At 41.6% G+C, this 21,092-nt stretch overlaps 2 protein-coding genes and 1 long non-coding RNA gene across 7 annotated transcripts in view; 1 reads left to right on the forward strand and 2 right to left on the reverse strand.

The window, feature by feature from the left end:
• The window catches only part of LOC135115419 (uncharacterized), a 23,735-nt gene extending 17,491 nt beyond the window's left edge, over positions 1–6,244 (reverse strand). The window contains exon 1 of the long non-coding RNA XR_010275988.1: positions 6,107–6,244. This is a non-coding gene — a long non-coding RNA (uncharacterized LOC135115419). The remainder of the gene's footprint in view (positions 1–6,106) is intronic.
• The window catches only part of LOC135115413 (stromelysin-3-like), a 25,635-nt gene extending 8,552 nt beyond the window's left edge, over positions 1–17,083 (forward strand). Inside the window, exons 2-14 of one of the 2 annotated variants that reach the window (XR_010275986.1) lie at positions 7,732–7,836; positions 8,474–8,606; positions 8,831–8,931; positions 9,282–9,486; positions 9,788–9,936; positions 10,089–10,260; positions 10,816–10,952; positions 11,080–11,220; positions 11,577–11,720; positions 11,827–11,940; positions 12,344–12,419; positions 13,760–13,883; positions 15,659–17,083. Coding sequence is in view for 1 of the 2 variants with exons in the window: in XM_064032187.1 (XP_063888257.1) it covers positions 7,732–7,836; positions 8,474–8,606; positions 8,831–8,931; positions 9,282–9,486; positions 9,788–9,936; positions 10,089–10,260; positions 10,816–10,952; positions 11,080–11,220; positions 11,577–11,720; positions 11,827–11,940; positions 12,344–12,419; positions 15,659–15,843 (1,662 nt within the window). In the remaining variant the exon portion in view is untranslated. The remainder of the gene's footprint in view (positions 1–7,731; positions 7,837–8,473; positions 8,607–8,830; positions 8,932–9,281; positions 9,487–9,787; positions 9,937–10,088; positions 10,261–10,815; positions 10,953–11,079; positions 11,221–11,576; positions 11,721–11,826; positions 11,941–12,343; positions 12,420–13,759; positions 13,884–15,658) is intronic. The other variant, XM_064032187.1, reaches the window with a different exon arrangement.
• Positions 14,187–20,403, reverse strand: LOC135115416 (uncharacterized). 4 transcript variants are annotated; one of them, XM_064032192.1, is made up of 7 exons: positions 20,249–20,403; positions 19,267–19,396; positions 18,789–18,963; positions 18,487–18,657; positions 17,911–18,063; positions 17,515–17,676; positions 14,187–15,837 (listed from the first exon to the last, which is right to left on the reverse strand). In XM_064032192.1, exons 2-6 carry the CDS (start codon positions 19,386–19,388, stop codon positions 17,530–17,532), a joined length of 768 nt encoding a protein of 255 aa, XP_063888262.1. In that variant the 5' UTR covers positions 19,389–19,396; positions 20,249–20,403; the 3' UTR covers positions 14,187–15,837; positions 17,515–17,529. The 4 variants fall into 4 exon arrangements, with proteins under 4 accessions (XP_063888262.1, XP_063888266.1, XP_063888264.1 ...); XM_064032196.1 differs by lacking the exon at positions 20,249–20,403 and adding an exon at positions 20,180–20,202 and having other exon boundaries at positions 15,647–15,837; XM_064032194.1 differs by lacking the exon at positions 20,249–20,403 and adding an exon at positions 20,052–20,185 and having other exon boundaries at positions 15,647–15,837.
• Positions 20,404–21,092: the final 689 nt, after the last annotated feature.

Below are 21,092 nucleotides of genomic sequence, written 5' to 3' on the forward strand. Positions count from 1 at the left end.
TTGTTTGTTTGTTTCTTCGATGTAAAGGGAATACGTAACTTGTGTGATTAGCGTTTAACATTACTTAGCTAACATATTTATACTTCACTATTCCCTGAAAATATGATGATGATGATGACGATGATGATGATGATGATGGTGGTGATGGTAATGAATGAATCATTGCAGGAATGGATCGATGCGCGTTTGTTTGTGTTTGATTGTTTGTTTGTTTGTTTGTTTGTTTTCCGGGATTTTAAGCGAATACGTAAAATATGCGCTTACATTTAATATCACTAAACTACTACCTCAAAATATTATGACAGTAAGTAATAAACGATAACAACAATAAAATAGAGACAAACGAATGAAAAAAAAAAATAAAATAAATAAAGTGCCCATTTTAGAACGAAAAATACACAGAAAAAAAAAAAATCAGGCTTACATGCATCAAGTTTACGACCACGTACTTAACTGCAATTCATATCCCGTATTATGAAATGTTTTATTCTCTCATCACAGCATACTGCAAAGGCCACAGAGATAATACATCCGGTTTCCATGGTCCCCCCTGCTCTTGTGGCACTGAACCTTGCTACAACTATCATTACCATCATGAAAACACCCTTGAAACACCCCTAACGTCCACTAGCCCCTGATAAATTAAGATAAGACATTGAAATATCTTTAAAACACTTAACTTTCACTAGAACTTAATGAAAGTGGAAGACAAAGCAGTAAGACGTTGAAAAAAGACCGTTTCTGGAGTCAATTGTCACAAAGGCGAGTGTATCTTTCTGTTACGTACTTGTGTGTTGGTCTGCTAGTTGATGCCTCGCTTTGTTGGGACTTAAAGAGCTCTTCCCATCGCCTCCCTGCCTCACCACCTGCATCTTAACAAAGGAGGGAGAGGAGGAGGAGGAGAGGAGGAGGAAGGGCAGGTGGTGATGCGACACAAAGGCGAGGCATACTAAGATTCCACAGTTTCGAGGCTTCCTTCCAATGTGGTTTGGAACACGGCTCAAAAGCTTTGCAAGAATTAGACCACGCGCATGTGAGAAAAGGAGAGGGACGGGAATAGAAACAGAAAATGGTGAGATTATGGGTAAATAAAGTGAGCATGAGAAAAATTTTAATAATGTGAAAAGTAAACGACAAGTATTTACATGAATGATGATACTGAAGAAAAAATAACGTCAGCCAGACAAACGTGGTAACAAGAATATATATAACACAAGAAAATCAGAAAAGAAAGGTGATTAGAAATTAAAGAGCAACCAAACAACCTCCAACAAACCAGTAAACAATGAAGAAAATAAGATGAAGAAGACAAAATATAATGAAATGAAGCCATGAATCATAACTATGTACGAAAAGAAAAAAAAATATATAAAATCACTACAGGAAAGACTGATGGACAGCAAGATAACGAAAAAAAAAATATGATAAGGAAATGAAGGCATGAATCATAATTGTAAGGAGAAAGAAAGATAAAATTATTACAGGAAGGGCAAACTAACTTCCGACAATCCTGGGAGAAAAAGAAAAAAAAAATTATATATATAAAAAAAAAAAAAAAAAAACATGACGAAAGCCGTGACTCACCAGTAAGTGCTATAGAAAACGTGGTTAATTGGGATGCCATTCAAGAGGGGGGGGGGGTACCAAGGGAATTTTTCATGTTGTAACCTCGTTCAAAATTTTCACTTGACGCCACAACACCGGATGGGAATAATTGTTACAGATTGACCGTGTCTCTCTCTCTCTCTCACACACACACACACACACACACACACACACACACACACACACACACACACACACACACGGATGGGACACTGGCAGCATTTCGTTACCGCAATCATAGCGTGTTTCCTTTGTGTGTACGTGTGTGTGTGTGTGTGTGTGTGTGTGTGTGTGTGTGTGTGTGTGTGTGTGTGTGTGTATGAGTCAAGTTCACGGATGTGTGTGTGTGTGTGTGTGTGTGTCAATTAAGTGTGATGTTGTTAGGTCACATACGTTCTTATCTCGTACGTACGTACATACATACATGCAGATCCGGGATAAATATTACTACTACTAATAATAATGATAAGAAAAAGAAGAGAATGAAAAAAAAAATAATAAAAAGTATTAAATCTGTCCACAAGAAACGCTGAGAGAGAGAGAGAGAGAGAGAGAGAGAGAGAGAGAGAGAGAGAGAGAGAGAGAGAGAGAGAGAGAGAGAGAGAGAAATACCTAAGCAGCTGGACGTTATATTCTGGTCCGTGACGTGACAAACGAACCTTACGTATGTACTTTCCAAGCAACACACTCTTCTCCCTCCTCCACCTGCTCCTGCTCCTGCTCCACCTGTACCTTTTCTTGGTTATTCCCCACATCCGCCTCGCTACCTTAACTGTACAGCGGCGTCTGGCTCGAGATTACTTCGAGGACAATGAGGGCGAGATGAGGCACAGGCGATAAGGCAAGGCGAGATACTAAACAACAGGATGAGGCACAGTTCGTTCTCCATGGCGTGGCGGTGGTGACGGGAGAACGACCTCTGTGGCACGTGTGTGTGTGTGTGTGTGTGTGTGTATGTGTGTGTGTGTGTGTAGGAGCCAATGTTCCTTCTATTCTTCCTCAGTAATATTTTTTCCCCCTCGAGTACTTCTTTGTTTTCCTTCTCTTCTTTCTTAGTTATGTTCCTCAGTTCTTCTTGTTCCTCCTTCCATTGCCACAACTTGCATCGTCGTCTTTTTCCTTCTTCTTCTCTTTCTTTTTTTTTCAGTTCTTCTTTCTTCCACTTCCACACCATGGGTCTTCTACTTCTTCTTCCATCTCCTCTTCCTCAGTTATGTTTTTTTTTTTCACCAGTTCTTCCTTCTATCTCCATAACGAGTCCTTATCCTTCTCTTCTTCCTCCTTAATTGCCGTCTTTCTCTTGTCCTTTCATCCTTTTCATATATCTTCATATCTTCCTCCTCCTCCTCCTGCTTAATTACTCTCATCATCTTCCTCCTAATTTCCAAGGAATGATTCTCTATTTTCCCCTTGCCCCTCCATCTCTTCTGTGTACACCCTTATCCTTGCATTATTTCCTCCCTGTTTTTCTCTCTCCCCTCCAACACCACACCTCGCTAACAAAGGCGTGAGGACAAAGGCGAGGCAGCAGCGACCTCTCTTGCTTAACTTTTACGACATATTAAGGAGACCCATGTATCATAACACGTGGCCTCCCTACGGCGAGGATCCTGGACTGAAGACATAACCTTTCCCTCTTCTCGTCCCTTCCTTCCGTACCCTCTCAACATTATGGCACATTGAGGTCCATGTATTATAGTAAGTAGTGTTGTTAAGCCGAAGGTCCTGGACTAAGGAGAACTAAGAAAGAACAAAAAAATCTTTCCCCTTTCTCGTCCCTTCCTTATTCCCTAAACCTTATGACACAGACCCACGTATGCGGCGTTCCTAAGGCGGGAATGGATTGTAAACACATGACATTTTTCTCTCCTCGCCCCTTCCTTCCTAACCTGAACCCTCTTACGTCAAAGTTCTCTAGGGCAATACCAGTACGGTTCTCACAAGGCCGTTCCTTCTTGTCAAACAACGAAGCCTTTCGCACGCGTCCTTACTTCCAGACCAGGTGTAGGTACGTAATTACAGGTGTGAAGTGCGACAAGGTTTTAATTTCCGCGGGTATCTGGTAATTATTTCCTAGTGTTGTTGGTCTTTAAATTTTCAACCACTGGGTCAAAGGCTGGAGGAGAACTATGAATAAATAATGATGGTGTGGGGAGGGAAAGAGGGAGGGAGGTTATAAGTTATGCATCTCTGAAAATATACCTGCAGAAACTAGATATTACTTCGTCTCTCTCTCTCTCTCTCTCTCTCTCTCTCTCTCTCTCTCTCTCTCTCTCTCTCTCTCTCTCTCTCTCTCTCTCTCTAAATAGAGCATCACGTCACCTGCAGCTGGACTCCTTGATAAGAATGACTTCGTAGGTCTCTCTCTCTCTCTCTCTCTCTCTCCATAACACATTAAACACATCATCTTACACTGATTTTTTTAAACTATATTACTACCTCGCCCCTAAGCAGCAGCAGCAGCAGCAGCAGCAGCAGCAGCAGCAGCAGTAGTAGTAGTAGTACCAATATATTCATCTACCCATCTATTTCATTACTCTACCTATCTACCTACCTGCCTATCTAGCAGTATTTATCCATCCATCTATCTATCAGTCCAACCATCAATCTATCTATCTGTCAAATCCATCTTGTGCCAGTAATACGAAGCAGGTGTTTCATGTTAAGAGCCTTGGGACGTGCAAGCTTCGCCCCGCTACCACCAGAATGCGCTGTGATGCTCTCCCCTCCCTTCCCCTCTCCTCTCCAGCCGCCCCTTGCCTCCTGACCAAGGGCGTGCAGGGAATGGGAGGAGATATGCGGGGAAGGAAGAAAGGAAAGGAAGGAAAGAGATAAGACAAAAACAGAAGGGGAAAGACGAAGATAAAGAGAAAAGACGGGAATAAAGAGAAAGAAGAGAGGGAAAGAAAGAAAGGAAGAGAAAGAAATGGAAGACAATTGTATTGTAGTAAAGAAGTTCGCTTGGCTTGCTCTCATTGGTGCAGAGAGAGAGAGAGAGAGAGAGAGAGAGAGAGAGAGAGAGAGAGAGAGAGAGAGAGAGAGAGAGAATCACTACATAAATATCGCGACAGTAAAATAAACCCACGTCACATCAAACCTTAACAAAACAATGATAAACAGTTTCCTTTAATTAAGTCGTTAGCGCTTCACTGTTCAATTCCACGCTGACTACGTGAAGCTTCGCTGAATGGGAGTTCGAAGCTTCACAAGTCGTCTATTAAAATTCCATCTAATCTACATACTTTCATCAGCCAATCACCGTCTCCCTAAGATCCCTTCTTCCTCGTATACTGATGATAAACCGGATGTGTGGCTCAGTTCCTGCTTCGAAGCAATTTAATCACAAACTATGAAAATAACGTGTGATATTGAAGTAGTAGTGATGGTGCTGGTGGTGGTGGTAGTAGTAGTAGTAGTAGTAACACGTAATATACCACATCCTTCGATCTGAGAATAATCAATGTTTTCTATACTTTTTTTTGTTGCGCTTGTGTAAATCGCACGCCTTGAAATAGTATACATAAGGACACGATTTTCCTCAAGGTATCTCCCCAAGGCTGGAAGAAAGTTAACTGAATGAACACACACACACACACACACACACACTAATTAAAGCAGTACGTATAACAAACCAGTAACATGAACATGCTTTACTGAGCGCTAGGAAAAGGTAACGAATACTGAAGCTATTTAAATGAATACATAAAAAAAAAAAATACTGACAAACAGATTAATTAAAAAAAAAAAAAAAATTAAATTCACCGTTTCATATCTGCATCAAAGCGGCGGAAAACAATTAACGATAAATGGATAAATAGAGTAAAATTTGCAACGTTTTTATCGTTAATGCATCAAACCAATGCAAAGTTAAAACAAGTGCGCTCCATTTCTACACAAACCACTAAACTTATGAAATGAGCGAATAAACTAATACATAAATAACTTTCACCATCACACACACACACACACACACACACACGGAATAAACACAGTCCAGTTATTCACATTAAACTGCTCCACTTGTATACAAACATCTAACCTAACCAGACTTCTACGCTATCAGCTGACCGGAACACACACACACACACACACACACACACACGGAAACTGCTTGTCACCATCACCCTCACCGTCACAGCACCACAAGGCCACCGCACCAGAGAGTCGGTTTGGGCTAACAAGGAAGACTGAAGGGTGGCGCAATTACCCAGGTCAATCCAGCATGAAATACTGTACCGCTCCTCCTGTCTCATCAAGTCCTCGTTTCCTGTACTTCTCCTCTACAATTCCCTCCGTCTTTATCTCACGCGTCAAACCACCCAGCCTAGGTCCCAGAGACTTATATTTACTACAGGTTGATTTAAATTTAACTGCAATTATTTAGGAAAGGTTTGGGAAGCGAAACAAAGAGAGGGAGGGAGACTCAACTTGACACCACAACCCGGAAGACATTTTTCCATATAATACATAAAAATAAAGAACAAAACACTGCGACCTTTACCTCCAGCCCATGGTCGTTAGTTCCTGCATCATTCCACGTGCTTCTGGAGTTCATAAACCACTGACCAGTCTTTATATTCTAGGAAATATGGGAACTGCCTTCCTGCTTCCTCTCTGCCATGTCTCCCGTGCTTGACTCTGACGACCTAACTCTTAAATCGGGACTGTCCTTGTGTGGCGTGTTGGCAGCGTCCCAGGAAAGAAACCGCGGCCTTAAGAATTTGACATTGTTACTAGAGACGAGCTTAATTGACCGCAATGATGGGATTTGGAGATGGGAGAGACAAGGGAGAGAAAACACTACCACAAAGGAGTTTGTCCATCACGGGGAGGGAAGGGAGGGAGGCCGCGTGATTAAAATTTTTTTTCTTTTTTTTGACTCACGTTTCACGTTTGACTTTATCCAAGGTTAACGTGATAAATGGGTTTTAGACAGGATGTTTAAACAGTTCAAGGGTTAAGATAATATTGGAATAACCCGCGTGACTATTAAAACACAAATCGGATCGTGAAAAAAAAAAAAAAATGCTGAGAAGGGAAAAAAAATCCATCATTACTGAAATTCGTAAAAACGCAGACAGTAAAGCACAATACTTGGAAGTCATGACGCCAACCAACACATCAACACACACGATCCTCCAAAAGTTATTGTTTCCGGGACTGTAATACAATGGAAGCAGCCCATATATTGCCTGGTATTGGGGGAGGGCGGAAGCTTTGGGTGGCGGGGCTGGTTTGCTGGCACGACCCCGCCTCTTTCTCCCTTGTTGTTGTCCTTTTTATTTACATCAGCCTGAGAGGAAGCCACTGGAACCCCGGCCTGGTGCTGGGAGACCATTGATTGCCGCATTTCGAACAGTCCACACCAGACCACGAGGCGCCGCTCTGTCCCGCGTCCAGTCCACCACACACACACACACACACACACACACATTGCTGTATAGGACTTACACAATATCCGACGTCATATACCTAGAAGATAATATATAACCTCTCTCCTCCCCCTCTCTCCCTCTCAGTAGAACACGGCCATTGACCCTGAAGGGGAAGAGGGAGTGGGTGGAGGCACGCTGGGAGGAGTAGCACTATACTTTACTACTACTCTTGCTGAATGAATCACGAGAAGCGCCCCTAAATAACACTCCATAAAAAATCCACGTACACACACACACACGCACACGCACAGAGGGACGGGGGGGGGGGAAGAAAAGGAAGGGAATGATGTAAGGAAAGCAACGCAAGGTTATTCACGCTGGGATGATATATAAAAGGGCGCCCGTCCTTGACTATTGGAACATTTGTGAGTCGTGTTGTCTTTTATAATGAAGGATACAATACGAAGAGGAAATGACGTCACGAAGAGATATACATAATGCACTTCATTGAAAGCGGAAGAACAAAATTATTATATGCCGGAAGAAAAAAAAAAAAAAAAACATGCTATAGATTACTGTAGCTAGTAGTAGTAGTAGTAGTAGTAGTAGTAGTTCAGATACTTCAATATAGGTTATAGCATTGTGTGACGTAACCTAACTTCAGCTAACTTAATGCTCTCCACTACAGAATGAACGCGGGAGGCTTGTCTTCATTTGATCCAATTAACCTTCCTTTTTCTCTCCTCCACAGCTGTACTTCACGAGATTCGGCTACATGAACCCAAAAGTGCTCAACCCGCAGTCTGGCGCCCTACTTTCCGAGGAGACAGTCAGAAACAGCATTATGGATTTTCAGGTGAGATAAAAATACCTTTGTAGTCCTATCAACTCCAATTAAGTACTTACTTTATTGATTACATACCACTACAACAGTTACATAAATGGTTGAGGTGACATGTTGTGGGCAAAAGTCAAGTAAATTACTTTAGCATTCTAATTTAATTTTGCTGTACAGGGTTGGGCAGTTCATGAGTCTCCCACAGTCCCATTTTTTTTTTTTTTTTTTTTTTAGTTATAGACAATTTCATCTGACGTTCATTCTTCCTATGTCCAATGATTCATCTATACACCATCTCAAGGTCTTCTTTTGGTCTTCCCTTTAGTCTCTTTCCAGCTACATCACCTATTTCCACTTTTTTTCCAACTCTCTCTCTCTCTCTCTCTCTCTCTCTCTCTCTCTCTCTCTCTCTCTCTCTCTCTCTCTCTCTCTCTCTCTCTCTCTCTCTCTGAAGTCCACTGACCTGCTGACAATTTGCTTACATATAGAATCTGATATTTTATAAGTTCTTAGCCAATCAGAGAACTTAAGATTGAGGGAATAAAGCTCAATGCACTGAAAGAATATGCCACACATTACTCAACAGCTGAGTAGACTTTGTAATGTGGCATATCTAGTCTGGCAACCTTAGTAATGTGGTATTTCTGGTACACAGGCATTCGCAGGACTGAACCTGACAGGTGTTTTGGATGAAGAGACCCTGGAAGTGATGAATCTGCCCCGCTGTGGTGTGAAGGACAAGGTTGGCTTTGGCACCAATGCCAGGAGAAAACGTTATGCCCTCCAGGGTAAGCCTCTAATCCTAGCCTAACCTAACCTAATCATGTGCAAAGAATAGTGATGGAATGAGAACAGAATAAGTGATTGATGGTGGGAAAAAAAGATGTGGATGGGAATGATAGTGAATTGATTATAGATGTGTAAGTTTTATGAAGAAAAGAGAGAGAGAGAGAAAGAGAGAGGGTGTGTGTGTTGTGTGAGACAAGTTACTAAGACTTTTTCTTTGTCACAGGGTCTCGATGGAGGGTGAAGACTATCACCTACAGGATCACCAAGTACCCCCAAGGACTCTTGAAGAATGATGTTGATAGGGAGATTGCAGCTGCTTTTCAGGTCAGTCAATGAGTGAAGACATCATAGGCTCTACAAGAATACATAATGAATACAAAGGCAATAAAATGAAGGACCACATATTTCAGTGCCTTATCTTGAGTTTTAACAGGCTCTATTCTTGATTAATTGAGTTTTCAGGGATTTGTTTATAATTATAGTGATAGTTTTCAGAAAAATCCCACATAATCAATAAAAAAATGCCTCTAAGATCCTGTCTAATCATATCTGTAGCCTTTAGACACAGTCCTGATGACAGCAAGGTGTTTCAATACATTGGGCTAAGAATGAAGCTAAAGTAAGAAGCAGAGATAATACTATCATATGTAATCCAAGCCTTGACATCTTGACAGGTGTGGGAAGATGTGACAGACCTGCAGTTCCAGCGCGCCTCCTCTGGCAAGGTGCACATTGAGGTGAGGTTCGAGAAGGGCGAGCACGGCGATGGTGATCCTTTTGATGGCCCTGGCGGCACCCTGGCCCATGCTTACTTCCCTATCTATGGCGGAGATGCTCACTTTGACGACTCTGAGGTCTGGACCCTCAGATCCAACCGAGGTAAGAGAGAAAGATAGAGAGAGCTAGAGACAGATGGACAGGCAGAGTTAAAAATTGGTCAAAACTTCATATTAAGTAAACTTTAATAAATCAGTCAAAAATTCATATTAAATTCTAACACAACCAATCAGAATTTCACATTAAAATCCACTTACCAAACTAGTTGAAAAGTTTACATGATAATCTTGGAAGACAATAAAAAATCCCATGTCAAAATCAACTTGCAAGTCACTGAAAGATCTCACATCATAATACACAAGCAAAGACCAGCCATCTCAAACTCTCCTGTCTTGTGTTGCAGGCACGAATCTTTTCCAAGTAGCAGCCCATGAGTTTGGTCACTCCCTAGGACTCTCACACTCGGATGTGCGCTCCTCCCTCATGGCTCCCTTCTACCGTGGCTACGAGTCCAGCTTTGAACTGGACCAGGATGACATCAAGGGCATCCAGGTGAGTGGCTGACCAGCTGCTGATAAGGACAGGACACCCAGGATAGCACACATTACCTCTCATCACTCCTTCATACATTGTAAACAAGCTTCACTCAAGAATCTCTGGGAATGCAAGTTAGGAAGATGTCTCACCATTTCCCCCATCCCCAGGCTCTGTATGGCAAGAAGACAACTCGTCCCACTCCAGCCACTCAGCCACCCACAAGTGTTGCTGGTGGTGGCAGCAGCAGTGGTGGTGGAGAGTCTGGTGGAATATTGTGTCGGGATGCTTCCATTGATGCCATCGTCACCTTGTCCGATAAGAAGACCTACGTGTTCAAGGGTGAGTGGAGAGCAGAGATGCTGCAGTGTGAGTGTGACAGACTGGAGTAGTACAGTTTCAATCAGAAGTTTGTCAATGCCCCACAATCTTTTTCATCTGTGCTTTCCTTCAATCTTAAGTCCCCTGAGCTCCCTTCAGTCTCCTTACAAAACTTGACAACTGACAGATTCCAAAGAGATCAGGGCACTTGTGATAGAGGGAAAACACAAAACACAATGGAAGTGATTATGAAAATACCAACTTTAACAAATATTGTATCATAGTTATCAAACATTACTAATTTTGCTCCTATATGGAGATCTGAGCTGAACTATATGGATGTCAGAATATTTATTTCACTAACTAATTACAATAAAAATAGGAAAGTGGAATGAGACAGACAGACTGAGAGAGAGATGCCACATGTAGACCTGCTGGCTTCTTGCACCTCACATTAAATTCTTATGTGATTATTACAAAGTGAAAGTCAAAGTAAATGCAAAGATGAATATGAAAAAAAAGGAATGGCATATTATCAAGTATGAAAATTGAAGGATATCTTTTACCTACCTTCAGGATCACAGTACTGGGAGCTCACAGACAAAGGTGTGGCAGCAGGCTACCCTCGCTCAATCTCTTCTAACTGGGAAGGTCTTCCCTCCAACATTGATGCTGCCTTCACTTGGTCCAATGGCAACACCTATTTCTTCAAGGTGAGTCAGTCAGAAGCCATGTTTACCTTACTGTAACTTACTAGAGCTTGACCTGGCAATACCCATGTCACATTACCTGACAATCAACTCCTTCCATCTCCTGACCTCACTTGACTTGATCCACCAGGACGACAACTACTGGCGGTTCAATGGCAAAACTGGGACCAGTGGCTACCCCAAGAAGATCTCCAAGGGCTTTGCTGGAGTGCCCAACAACATTGATGCAGCCTTTGTGTGGTCTGGGAATGGCAAGATCTACTTCTTCAAGGTGAGGGGGGTGAGGCCGTTAAGTGGCCCTTAGGTTGTAAAATGCTATGGGTTCCTATTACAGTTGTTGAAGGCCACATAAGTGACTGGTTGGGTTCTCTTGGATATTTTCTCAGTTAATGATATGGAACAGATGATGTTCAATGAAATGATAATGATACAGAAAGAGTGAAAGAAAAAACTGGAGTAGGAGAAAGAGGGAAAGACAGGAAAATGGTAAAGGGAAAAGGAATAAATGCAAAATACGTGAAGAAGGTAGAAAGAAAATAAAGAATTATAGGAGTATGTACACACTTGACTGATGTGTGTACTGGTCTAGCTGCAGAGCATCTCAATATCTTATTCTTCCCCAAACAGGACTCTCAGTACTGGAGATTTGACCCCACCCAGAGGCCTCCAGTCAGAGAGAGCTACCCCAAGCCTGTCTCAAACTGGGAGAACCTGCCTGACAACATTGATGACGCCCTGCAGTACTCCAACGGCTACACTTACTTCTTCAAGGTGAGACTCGGGGAAGAGGAGGAAAGAAGCAGAGGAAGAAGGTTCACAATTAGCTGATTATGCTTGAATTCTTGTGTGTGCTGACTCCCTCATCTGTTCCATGCAGGATGGTCAGTACTGGCGGTTCAATGACAGAGCCTTCAGGGTGGACACAGCCGAACCTAACTTCCCCCGCCCTGCTGGATACTGGTGGTTCGGATGCCCTGCCAGTGGATCACAGGTCAGTGTCCCCCACACTTCCTAACCTGTCTTGTATTGTAATTTTTATTGGTGTGTATAGAGTGATGATTTGATGACATGTTGAACCATAAGCACACACACACACACACACACACACACACACACACACACACACACACACACACACACACACACACACACACACACACACACACACACACACACACACACACACACACACACACACACACACAAATTAGTGGAATACTTTACCAGAGCAAGTGATGTGTGCAAACACTATTCATAAAACTAAGAAAACATATAAGATAGTATTCAAAACAGGACATCAGTTTCCTGAGTCATTCCTGTACAGATGCTTGTGAGTGTTACCTACACACACACATATCTATTACTCTATTAACATAGGTATGTGTTGTTTCCAGATGTCTGCCGTCCACAAAAATCCAGTTTACGCTCCCCTCCCCTCAAATGACAACGAGGACGACACTCTAGATGCAGGTCAGTTCACAGCCTGGTCCTGATGCTCTTATTGTTTTCTTGACGCTGGCATATTACTTGCCTCTAGTCATCTGTTTTCATGTCAGCCATAAAAGCTTGTGCAGCCTAAGTTATATTTTGATATTTGCTTTCAGTTATTATTATAATGCTTACCTATCTCTATAGGAATCAATATATGTCCATTATACTTAGATTTTATTGAATGCATTTACCTGGTCACATAAGAATGTAGCCTTGCCTACCTGTTTGCATGGTGACTAATCCATCGCTTGCTAGTCCAGTCCCAGCTTGCCCCCGTGGTAGACTGTAGCACATCATTAGTGGTCAAAAGGAATCTACTTCTAGTTTTAACGAATATTCAGAGTAAACAAACTACCAAAAATACCGTCATCAATGACAGATTACGTATACAGTGATTCCTGGCCACTGGTGATTACTGGTAATGGTAGTGAACATAGTCTGGCATGACTACTGTGTGTATGAGTGTGTGTGTATTATCTAGTTGTGAGGTACAGGAAAAAGCCATACTTAGGGTTGTGCTGTCCCATCTCTATATTTCTTAGCATTTAACTTTGCCTTAAATTCATGAATGTGTGTGTGTGTGTGTGTGTGTGTGTGTGTGTGTGTGTGTGTGTGTGTGTGTGTGTGTGTGTGTGTGTTTGTTTGTTTGTTTGTTTGTTTGTTTATTTGTATATATACAGTACTAGTCAGCCTCCTTATGATTTGTGATCATTCGTAAGTGACAGAAGTAAAGAGTGCATCACTCTGTCAGTGTTGTCTGCATTTATTTGCTCCATTTCCTTCCTTGCCATTACTTAGTGTGTGCATCAAGTTACTGACATGTTTGCCAGTGGCACATTCCTTCACTCTACTCTGTAGTTTTAAATTTGAGTTTAAAGTTTTATGAACTGTGCATGAAACATGCAACCATTTTGCTTATGATCTTTCTAGTTCTGTACCTGTCATCAAGTTCTTTGCTGTGATGCATTCATCATTCCTTCACGCACTACACCAGCCCTCCAAATGAAGAGGAAGAATTGTACATGCATTTCATTTTTATTTTGACTAAAATTTTGTCACATTTTCTGTCAGTTTGGAGGCTCTCAGACTGTGTGTGAGTTGTTGTCTTGGCATGACTTCTCTAACCACACCACTGTGTGTGTGTGTGCTATGTTGCTGTCATGTTACTGTAGTCCACTGGCAATGTTAACAAATTTTACTACCAGATTGCATGTTAATGGCAGTAAAGTGTGTGAGTGTGTGTGTGTGTGAGTGTGTGTGAGAAAACAAGAATAGTTTGGGAGCCTTGCGGGTGGTGATGTGGCCCTTCCTCTTCCCAGGAGGCCAAACCCCCTCTGGCTAGGAGGTGGGATCATCATGCCGGGCACATCGGTGGTCCATGCCAAGGCTTGCATGCTTATCACCTCGGTGCTTCTGGCCTGTCTGGGTGGTGGCTGATCCCTGGTGGGTGTCTAGCCCAGGTAACAGGTCATTTTGTGTGGCAGAGTCAGAAGACGAGACCCAGCCTGGTCGGTAAACGCCCTGGGACACAGAGCGCCCCAACCTGCCCTCCCTGACTGCTGCCACAACTTGGCTGCCATTCCACCTACTGCCCTCCGCCTTACTGTTACTACTTGCTTCTGCCTTACTGACGTGATAACACCAGTGCCTTCTATATGTGATGCTTGACTCATTATTTTACTTACTGGGAATTGTCTAACTTGATATTAATCATGTAAAGTTGTTGGGGAAAAAGACAATCTAGTGTATCAAGAATCATTTATAACAGGACAGGAAATAAGCAAGCTTCTAAACTGAAGAATGTTCAGATAGAGGAAATTACAAATCAGTGGTGAATGGTAGATGACACAATCGCAAGAGGTATGGTTTAAACAATAAGGTTAACAAAGTGAATATAAGATGGTTAAAAGAGGTGTAATTTTTGCTTCACTACAGCTAGTATTTGATAGTGCTTGCAGAGGACATGGTTGTGTGTTGATGGCACTTGAGCAGCTGACTGTGATGTGGTATATATCCAGGGAAGTTTGTACATATGAGGCACGGCTGGTGGGGAATATGAATGGATGATGGAGGGAGAGATCTAAACATATGGGTGTTGAAGCAGTTTAAATGAGTGGATAAAAATGCATGCACTTAGTAATTGAATACATACAACATATATTTAGATGGAAATTCAAGTGCCTAGAAAAGTTGTACATGAGATTGGGATGGAGAAATTTTCTAATTCTGGAGAAGTAGATAGGATTTAATAAGACTACACAAAAAGTAAATAAGTCTTCTCACCATAGACAAATTAAATACTTAATCTTTTTGGCTGCTACAGCTTCTCAAACTTAATGAAATGGTTTGGTGCAAGTTTAGAGTAAAAATTATAAGAGATGCCATAAAAAGAGACCAAATAGTTTAGACCTTTTAGTGCATGTAATTTTATTTTTTAACCTGTAAGAGTATCTCAGGTCACACAAGAGAAAGTACCAGGTGTTATAGTGCCATTAGCATTCAAAGAGTGTAGGGAAGGCGTCAACTCTTCCAGTAAAATATGTAATGAGTGTGTTAACCTGTGTTGTGCTTACATCACTTCAATTTTTGATCTTCGTGTTGTGAGCTTCGGCTTTGCAATTCTGCTACCCTAAAGACAAAATTGGGATACTGGTGACTCAGTAAACTTAATCTTTCACATTTTTATTCATGCATTAAAACTTTGTCACAAATCAATTAATCAAAAGATATGTAATATATATATATATATATATATATATATATATATATATATATATATATATATATATATATATATATATATATATATATATATATATATATATATATATATATATATATATATATATATATGCTTTCACTCAAAGTATATAATCATTAACCAGCAATGAATATAATGGTATTTAGTTCTTCTGTAGCAATGTAAACATCACTTATGTATATTTTCTTTTGTAGTAATTGTAGTAATAGAAAAGATAACAGTTACTCATGGTGTGTAATAACACTTACCATGAGGTTTAATGAAACTCATGAACACACTAATAACTTAAAACAATGAACACACTAACCCACTGTAACTTGTGATTAACTTAATCTTTATGAGAAGCAAAAAGCATGGCGGTAGCAGCAGCAGTGGTGAACATGCCTTGCTCTGCTGCTGCTGCTGCTGCTGCTTCTCCTGTCCCAAGTATAGTTGCTAATGACTGCCTTTCCCCCAGACGGCTCAGACGGCTCAGACGATGACTTTAACAACCAGATGCCCAAAATGGGTGGTTCTCAAAGTTTGGGTTACCAGGCAAACCAGCAGGACCCAGACAAGAATGCAGCATCTGGCCAGACTCTCCCTGCTTCTCTTCTCTCCATCCTCCTGGCTCTCCTCCCCTCTCTCCTCCTCAAGCTGTAAGGTAAAAAAAAGTAAATAAATAAATAAATAAATAAAAAATAAAACATGACCCGAGACTTGTCCACATAAACGCACCGAGGTATGGAGAAGACAGCACAAAGACTACACTGATCTCACTCAAGAAGCAAGTCAAGGCATTTCAAGAGGTGAAGCATTCCCCTGATGGCACTGTCCTGAGGTGAGGTGAGGAGATGGCAACAGGATGGAGTGATCTGATGGGGCCCACTGAGGTGACACATTACACCAGTAACACCACCAGCCATATGAAACATTTGCCCCAACCAACACAAATCTCCTACCTACAATAGTACAAGTTCCGCTGTCTCAGAGGTGAGCCAAGTAATGGTGAAGACTTGACCACACCTGGACCAGTACAAACTTACTCATGACACTACACTGTTCACCACAACACTCAAGCAGTGATGTGGTTTCCCCTCTCTGTCTTGCTGCCACAGAGCATGGGAGACAGAGACACACTGGCCAGTCAAGGACATTCAAGACATGACACTGGAGCAATAAACTACTGGGTTATTGTTATATATTATTATTATTATTATTATTATCACATGTGGTTTGTGAACAGTGATCACTTGTTATGATCTGTGGCCACTGTAAACTGCTGCTCTGTGTGTGTGTGTGTGTGTGTGTGTGTGTGTGTGTGTGTGTGTGTGTGTGTGTGTGGAGTCACTGCAGTGCTTGTGAAAATGACTGCTGGTTACAGTTATAGTGATGACACTTGATAGCAGTGACTGTAATGCTTTGTTACTCTTCAATAGTCCCCTTCTCTATGTATCTCAAGACAGATAACAGACTATGGATGATTTTGTTATTGTTATACCTTTATCTCAAATAATGAATGAATAATGAATGTAAACGTGCAATGTGATGAGGCTTTTCCCATGCTGTATTTTGTGAGTGTTGACACATTACTGTGACACATTCGCTGAAGAACAGCCTGGTAGGAGTTAGACAGGCAAGGATGAGCTTCTAAGTGTGGTTGAAGCAACTACTTGGTACTACTGCTGAGGCATGGCAAACCTGCATTAATGTTAAGTTAATGTTATCCACCTACCATGTATATACAATTATGTACATATGTTTATTTGTTGGCTGACATATCTATATCATGGTCACATTCATAGGTTTAGCTCTACATCTGTGTAGTGTATTGCTATCTTTATTGTTTGTTTTACCTATCTTTGAAAACTTCATCACAACAAATAAAGTACCATTTTTAAAACTGTGTACTGTTTAACCACTCACTTTATTCTTACAATTTAACAGCATGATGAAAACGAAAGAAAATGTAGATCAGTCAGGCAATGAGACAGCTTTCTTAGCAAAATTCACAAAAGAAACACTAATCACTAATAAATCTATAAGAACAACCCCAGCTAAGTGAGTGAAGTGACTGATCTCCCAAGGCCTCAGTGCATTTAGTTTGGCCATGACTGCCCTGTCACTGCACCTATATAACACATCTTCTCTTGCCATTTCCCTAGAGTCAGGGCTGGGCACCATGTACAAGTCTCCTCTATTTGTTTCTGTCCCTTGTATCTTCCTATGTGACTCCCATTCCTTGCAGTTTTACCACATTCCCATCCCTCTATCTCACTCTCTGTCCTCCCCTCAATCTTCTCTCAACTGGCTCTAAATAACACATTAACTTACAGCAGCTTGACAGACTCAGGTGGCTACAATCTTGAGGGCTTTGATTTTGCTGAAGTAGTCCTTCATCATGGCCTCATACTGGCTGTCGGGGATCTGGTGGGCACTGCGGCTCACCTGAATCTGATTGCTGAAGTGTGAGTTTGCCGTGCCGTAGAAGTCCACCTGGGGGGAAGAGTGACCAATAAGTAGCTAAGTAAGTGTTGAGCTAAGGATCACGAGAAATCATTAATTATGTAGTTTGAGTTCCTGAGGGTAGATAAATGATAGTGAGTTTCATATCATTCAAAAAAATACATTAGTTTGAGTTCTTGAGTTAGAGATCACTATGGCAAAGAAGATAGAAAGATTTCTATCTTCTTGAGTTGTTGAGATGATGAACCAATGAAGTAAACAAACCTGAGTCTGAATGTACGCCTGGATGCATGGCTGGAGGTAGGAGTGGCGCATTTGATGGAATTTTCTGGCTTCACTGAGCAGCTGAGTATTGAGTTCCCGTAGCGTGCGCAGCGCTCCATCCCGCTCCACCATCACGTCAGTCGTCCGCTTCCCCTGATGACACCACCACAATGAGCACCCGGCATAACCACCACTGTGGCATTATCTCGTGTTCTTTTTACATGATATTACAAGGGACTGCAGCAACAACAGAGCTCTGGGTCCTCACGGGGCTGTTTGATTTCACTACACCTCAATACTTTAATTATTAAAGAAAAATAAGGACAGTATAAAGGAATAGGAAGTGTAATTTATTGGTACTGTTATTTATGAGGGAGGGTACAAGTGTTTGCTGGCATGGTAATGTGCTGTGTATATAACATAGATGAAGGCAAAGAGTATTGGTCTATCATGATTAACAAAGAATCAAGCATGTGAATGATAAACAATTAGCCTCACAGAAAGACACACAGACGGGACAGCACACACACGAAACACCAGCACATACGGCAGCAGTCACACATCCTTGCACATTACCTTGAGCTTGAAGCGGTCCAGCTTGTCCTGACACTTGGACACCACAGCCAGCTGGGCATCCCGGCGGCGGCGTAGGGCATCAAGGTGCTCATAGAGGGCATGGTACTGCTTCACTGGCTCACCGAGGGTCTGCTGCAGTGCCCCAGACACCTCCTCAGTCTTGGGCTTCATCTGAGGGACAGCCAACACACCTTCACCATAGCACTGACTGATTTAAATTAGCATACCTACTGAACTCAACTGTCAATGAACCTGGGTGCTCATTAGCTTAGAATAAATTCAAATAAGTACTGCAGCCTCACCTCCATCACCACTGACAAGTACTCATCTGTTGTTTGCCGCAGTTCAGGGGAGACAGCAGTCAGACCTGAGGATCCCAGGTCCTTGAGTAGTTTCTCCTCAGCTTCTTGGATGGCCCTCATTGCTTCTCTGTAATTGCGCACCTCATTCATCACCTTGCAACATCCTGCCTCTGCCCTGGTGGTGTGGAGAGAGGGCTGTTACTACACAACAAAGAGAACAGGGAGGAGATGGAAGAGGACAAGGATGGGGAGTAGCATTGTATGATGAGACTAATAGAAATTAATGTGAGGTAGAAAGCCAGATAAAAAGAGGAGGAGGGATAGAAATAAAAACATGTAGAAATAAAGAGTTAATGGAAAACTGTTATTAGAAGGAGGATGAAGGCAAAAAGGTGGCATACCTGCATAAGATATGACTTCAGGAAGAAGCAGCTGAGTGAAGGAAAGGTAGAGCACAGTAATAAGCACAGCAACTCACTTGGTAATCTCAAGCCACAGGTTAGTCAAGGCCTCCTCCTCCTGGTGGGGCAGCACGCCTCCTGCTGGCCGGGGTGCCTCCAACACCAACCCAGTCCTACCCAGGCCTAGCATGGAAAACATGGCTCACTCTGAAACAATTATGTTTTTTGGGGGAAACAGCCCTGTATGTAGTGTTGGCTGCTGTGTACATACAATTAAAACCAGAAGGGGTAAATAGACCTAAAGTCTTATCATTAACATAATACAAATGTTAACAAAAAAGGTGAGGTCAATTAATGAGCATTTTTTTTCTCTTTTTTTTCTTCTTTTATGTGTGTGCGTGTGTATCCAAACGTAGTTTCAGATAATCATTTAGCCTTAATGAGTTAGATTAGGTTAGGTTAGGCAAGATATTTTCCAAGTTTCAAAATATAGCATCTCATCCTTAGACTTTTTTTTCACGAATGTCCATATTTGGCATAATTTGGCTTCCCTCACTTTACCGCCAAGTCCCCAAGCTTGCTGGGAATAGAGAAGGAAAAAAAAAGATAGGTTAAATGATGTTAAACTGCAATTTTAACGCGTTAGGATTGTATAGCTAAGAGCCAAATGAATACACAGGTACATACATAATATATACACATAAATCTGGGTGCTGTATGGTATAAATATTTTAGGTGAGCAGGCATCAATAATAGCAGCCTATAAATAGTGTTGTCAAAACTATGCGTGTACTGGGTGTTAAGTCTCTCTCTCTCTCTCTCTCTGAAAACATTTGAAGACAAAACAAATGATGCAAATTACCTGAAATTACCACTTGAATTATAAAAACACTCTCGAAAACACTAAGTACCTCCACAAGCACCCGTTATGAAGCAACTGAGATAAGACACTACTACTCCGAAACGTATGAGTGCGACCTTTGACCTTACCACACCACTCCTTTACCAGCTCACTACACGCTGTAAGGAGGAGAGTTAGGGGCACCTCCCAGCACTGACCTGAATGCTCACCACTGACCCTCTGTGGCCTAACGTGTGCTGGTGAGATCACACGCCTCTGATAACATACAGCCACTCATGTCTCAACTTTTTATCTCTGGATTTTCTTCTGGATTCTCCTGAACGTAAATATTGAGACAAGTGAGTAACGGGATGCGTCATTTTCTTTTAATTCATATCATTATTATTATTATTATAATTATTATTATTATTATTATCCTCTCGCTTTTCCCATATCTATATGGGGTCGCGGTTTCCTATCAGCTTTTTCCACTCTCGTGTCTTCCTCTCAAGTCGTCCCGTATAGTCACCCCATCTCCTCTCTCAAGTCGTCCCGTATAGTCACCCATCGTCTTCGTGGTCTCCCTCTTCCTTATATATATATATATATATATATATATATATATATATATATATATATATATATATATATATATATATATATATATCACCCAGGGTGTAGAATTCAATACAGTTTTAAGTTATTCATAAATATTATATTTCTTTAAAATTGACATGAATTCAGATATATGATAGAAAATAGAAAACAGCCTTTACAGTGGCATGAGTCCAATTACATGCAGTAATACTTTCTTCAGCTCTGCCCTGAAACTAGGTTTCCCTCACACCCAAATTAGAAGTCTAACATATAATTATTCTTTTTTAAATGCCACTCACAGCCATATTATGATCCCCTCGGGGTAACTGTTTCAGGTAGGAGTTGGGTGGAAACAGAGTGGGCACAGGTTAAAAGTACATTCCTTTATAAAAGACACCTAAAATAAAGCTATGGACCAACAGGTTCATCACGGTCCCACTGTCTTGGTCCCCTCTGGAAACACTG

Source organism: Scylla paramamosain, chromosome 29 (genome assembly GCF_035594125.1).
Source record: "Scylla paramamosain isolate STU-SP2022 chromosome 29, ASM3559412v1, whole genome shotgun sequence".
NCBI classification, from domain to species: Eukaryota; Metazoa; Arthropoda; class Malacostraca; order Decapoda; family Portunidae; genus Scylla; species Scylla paramamosain.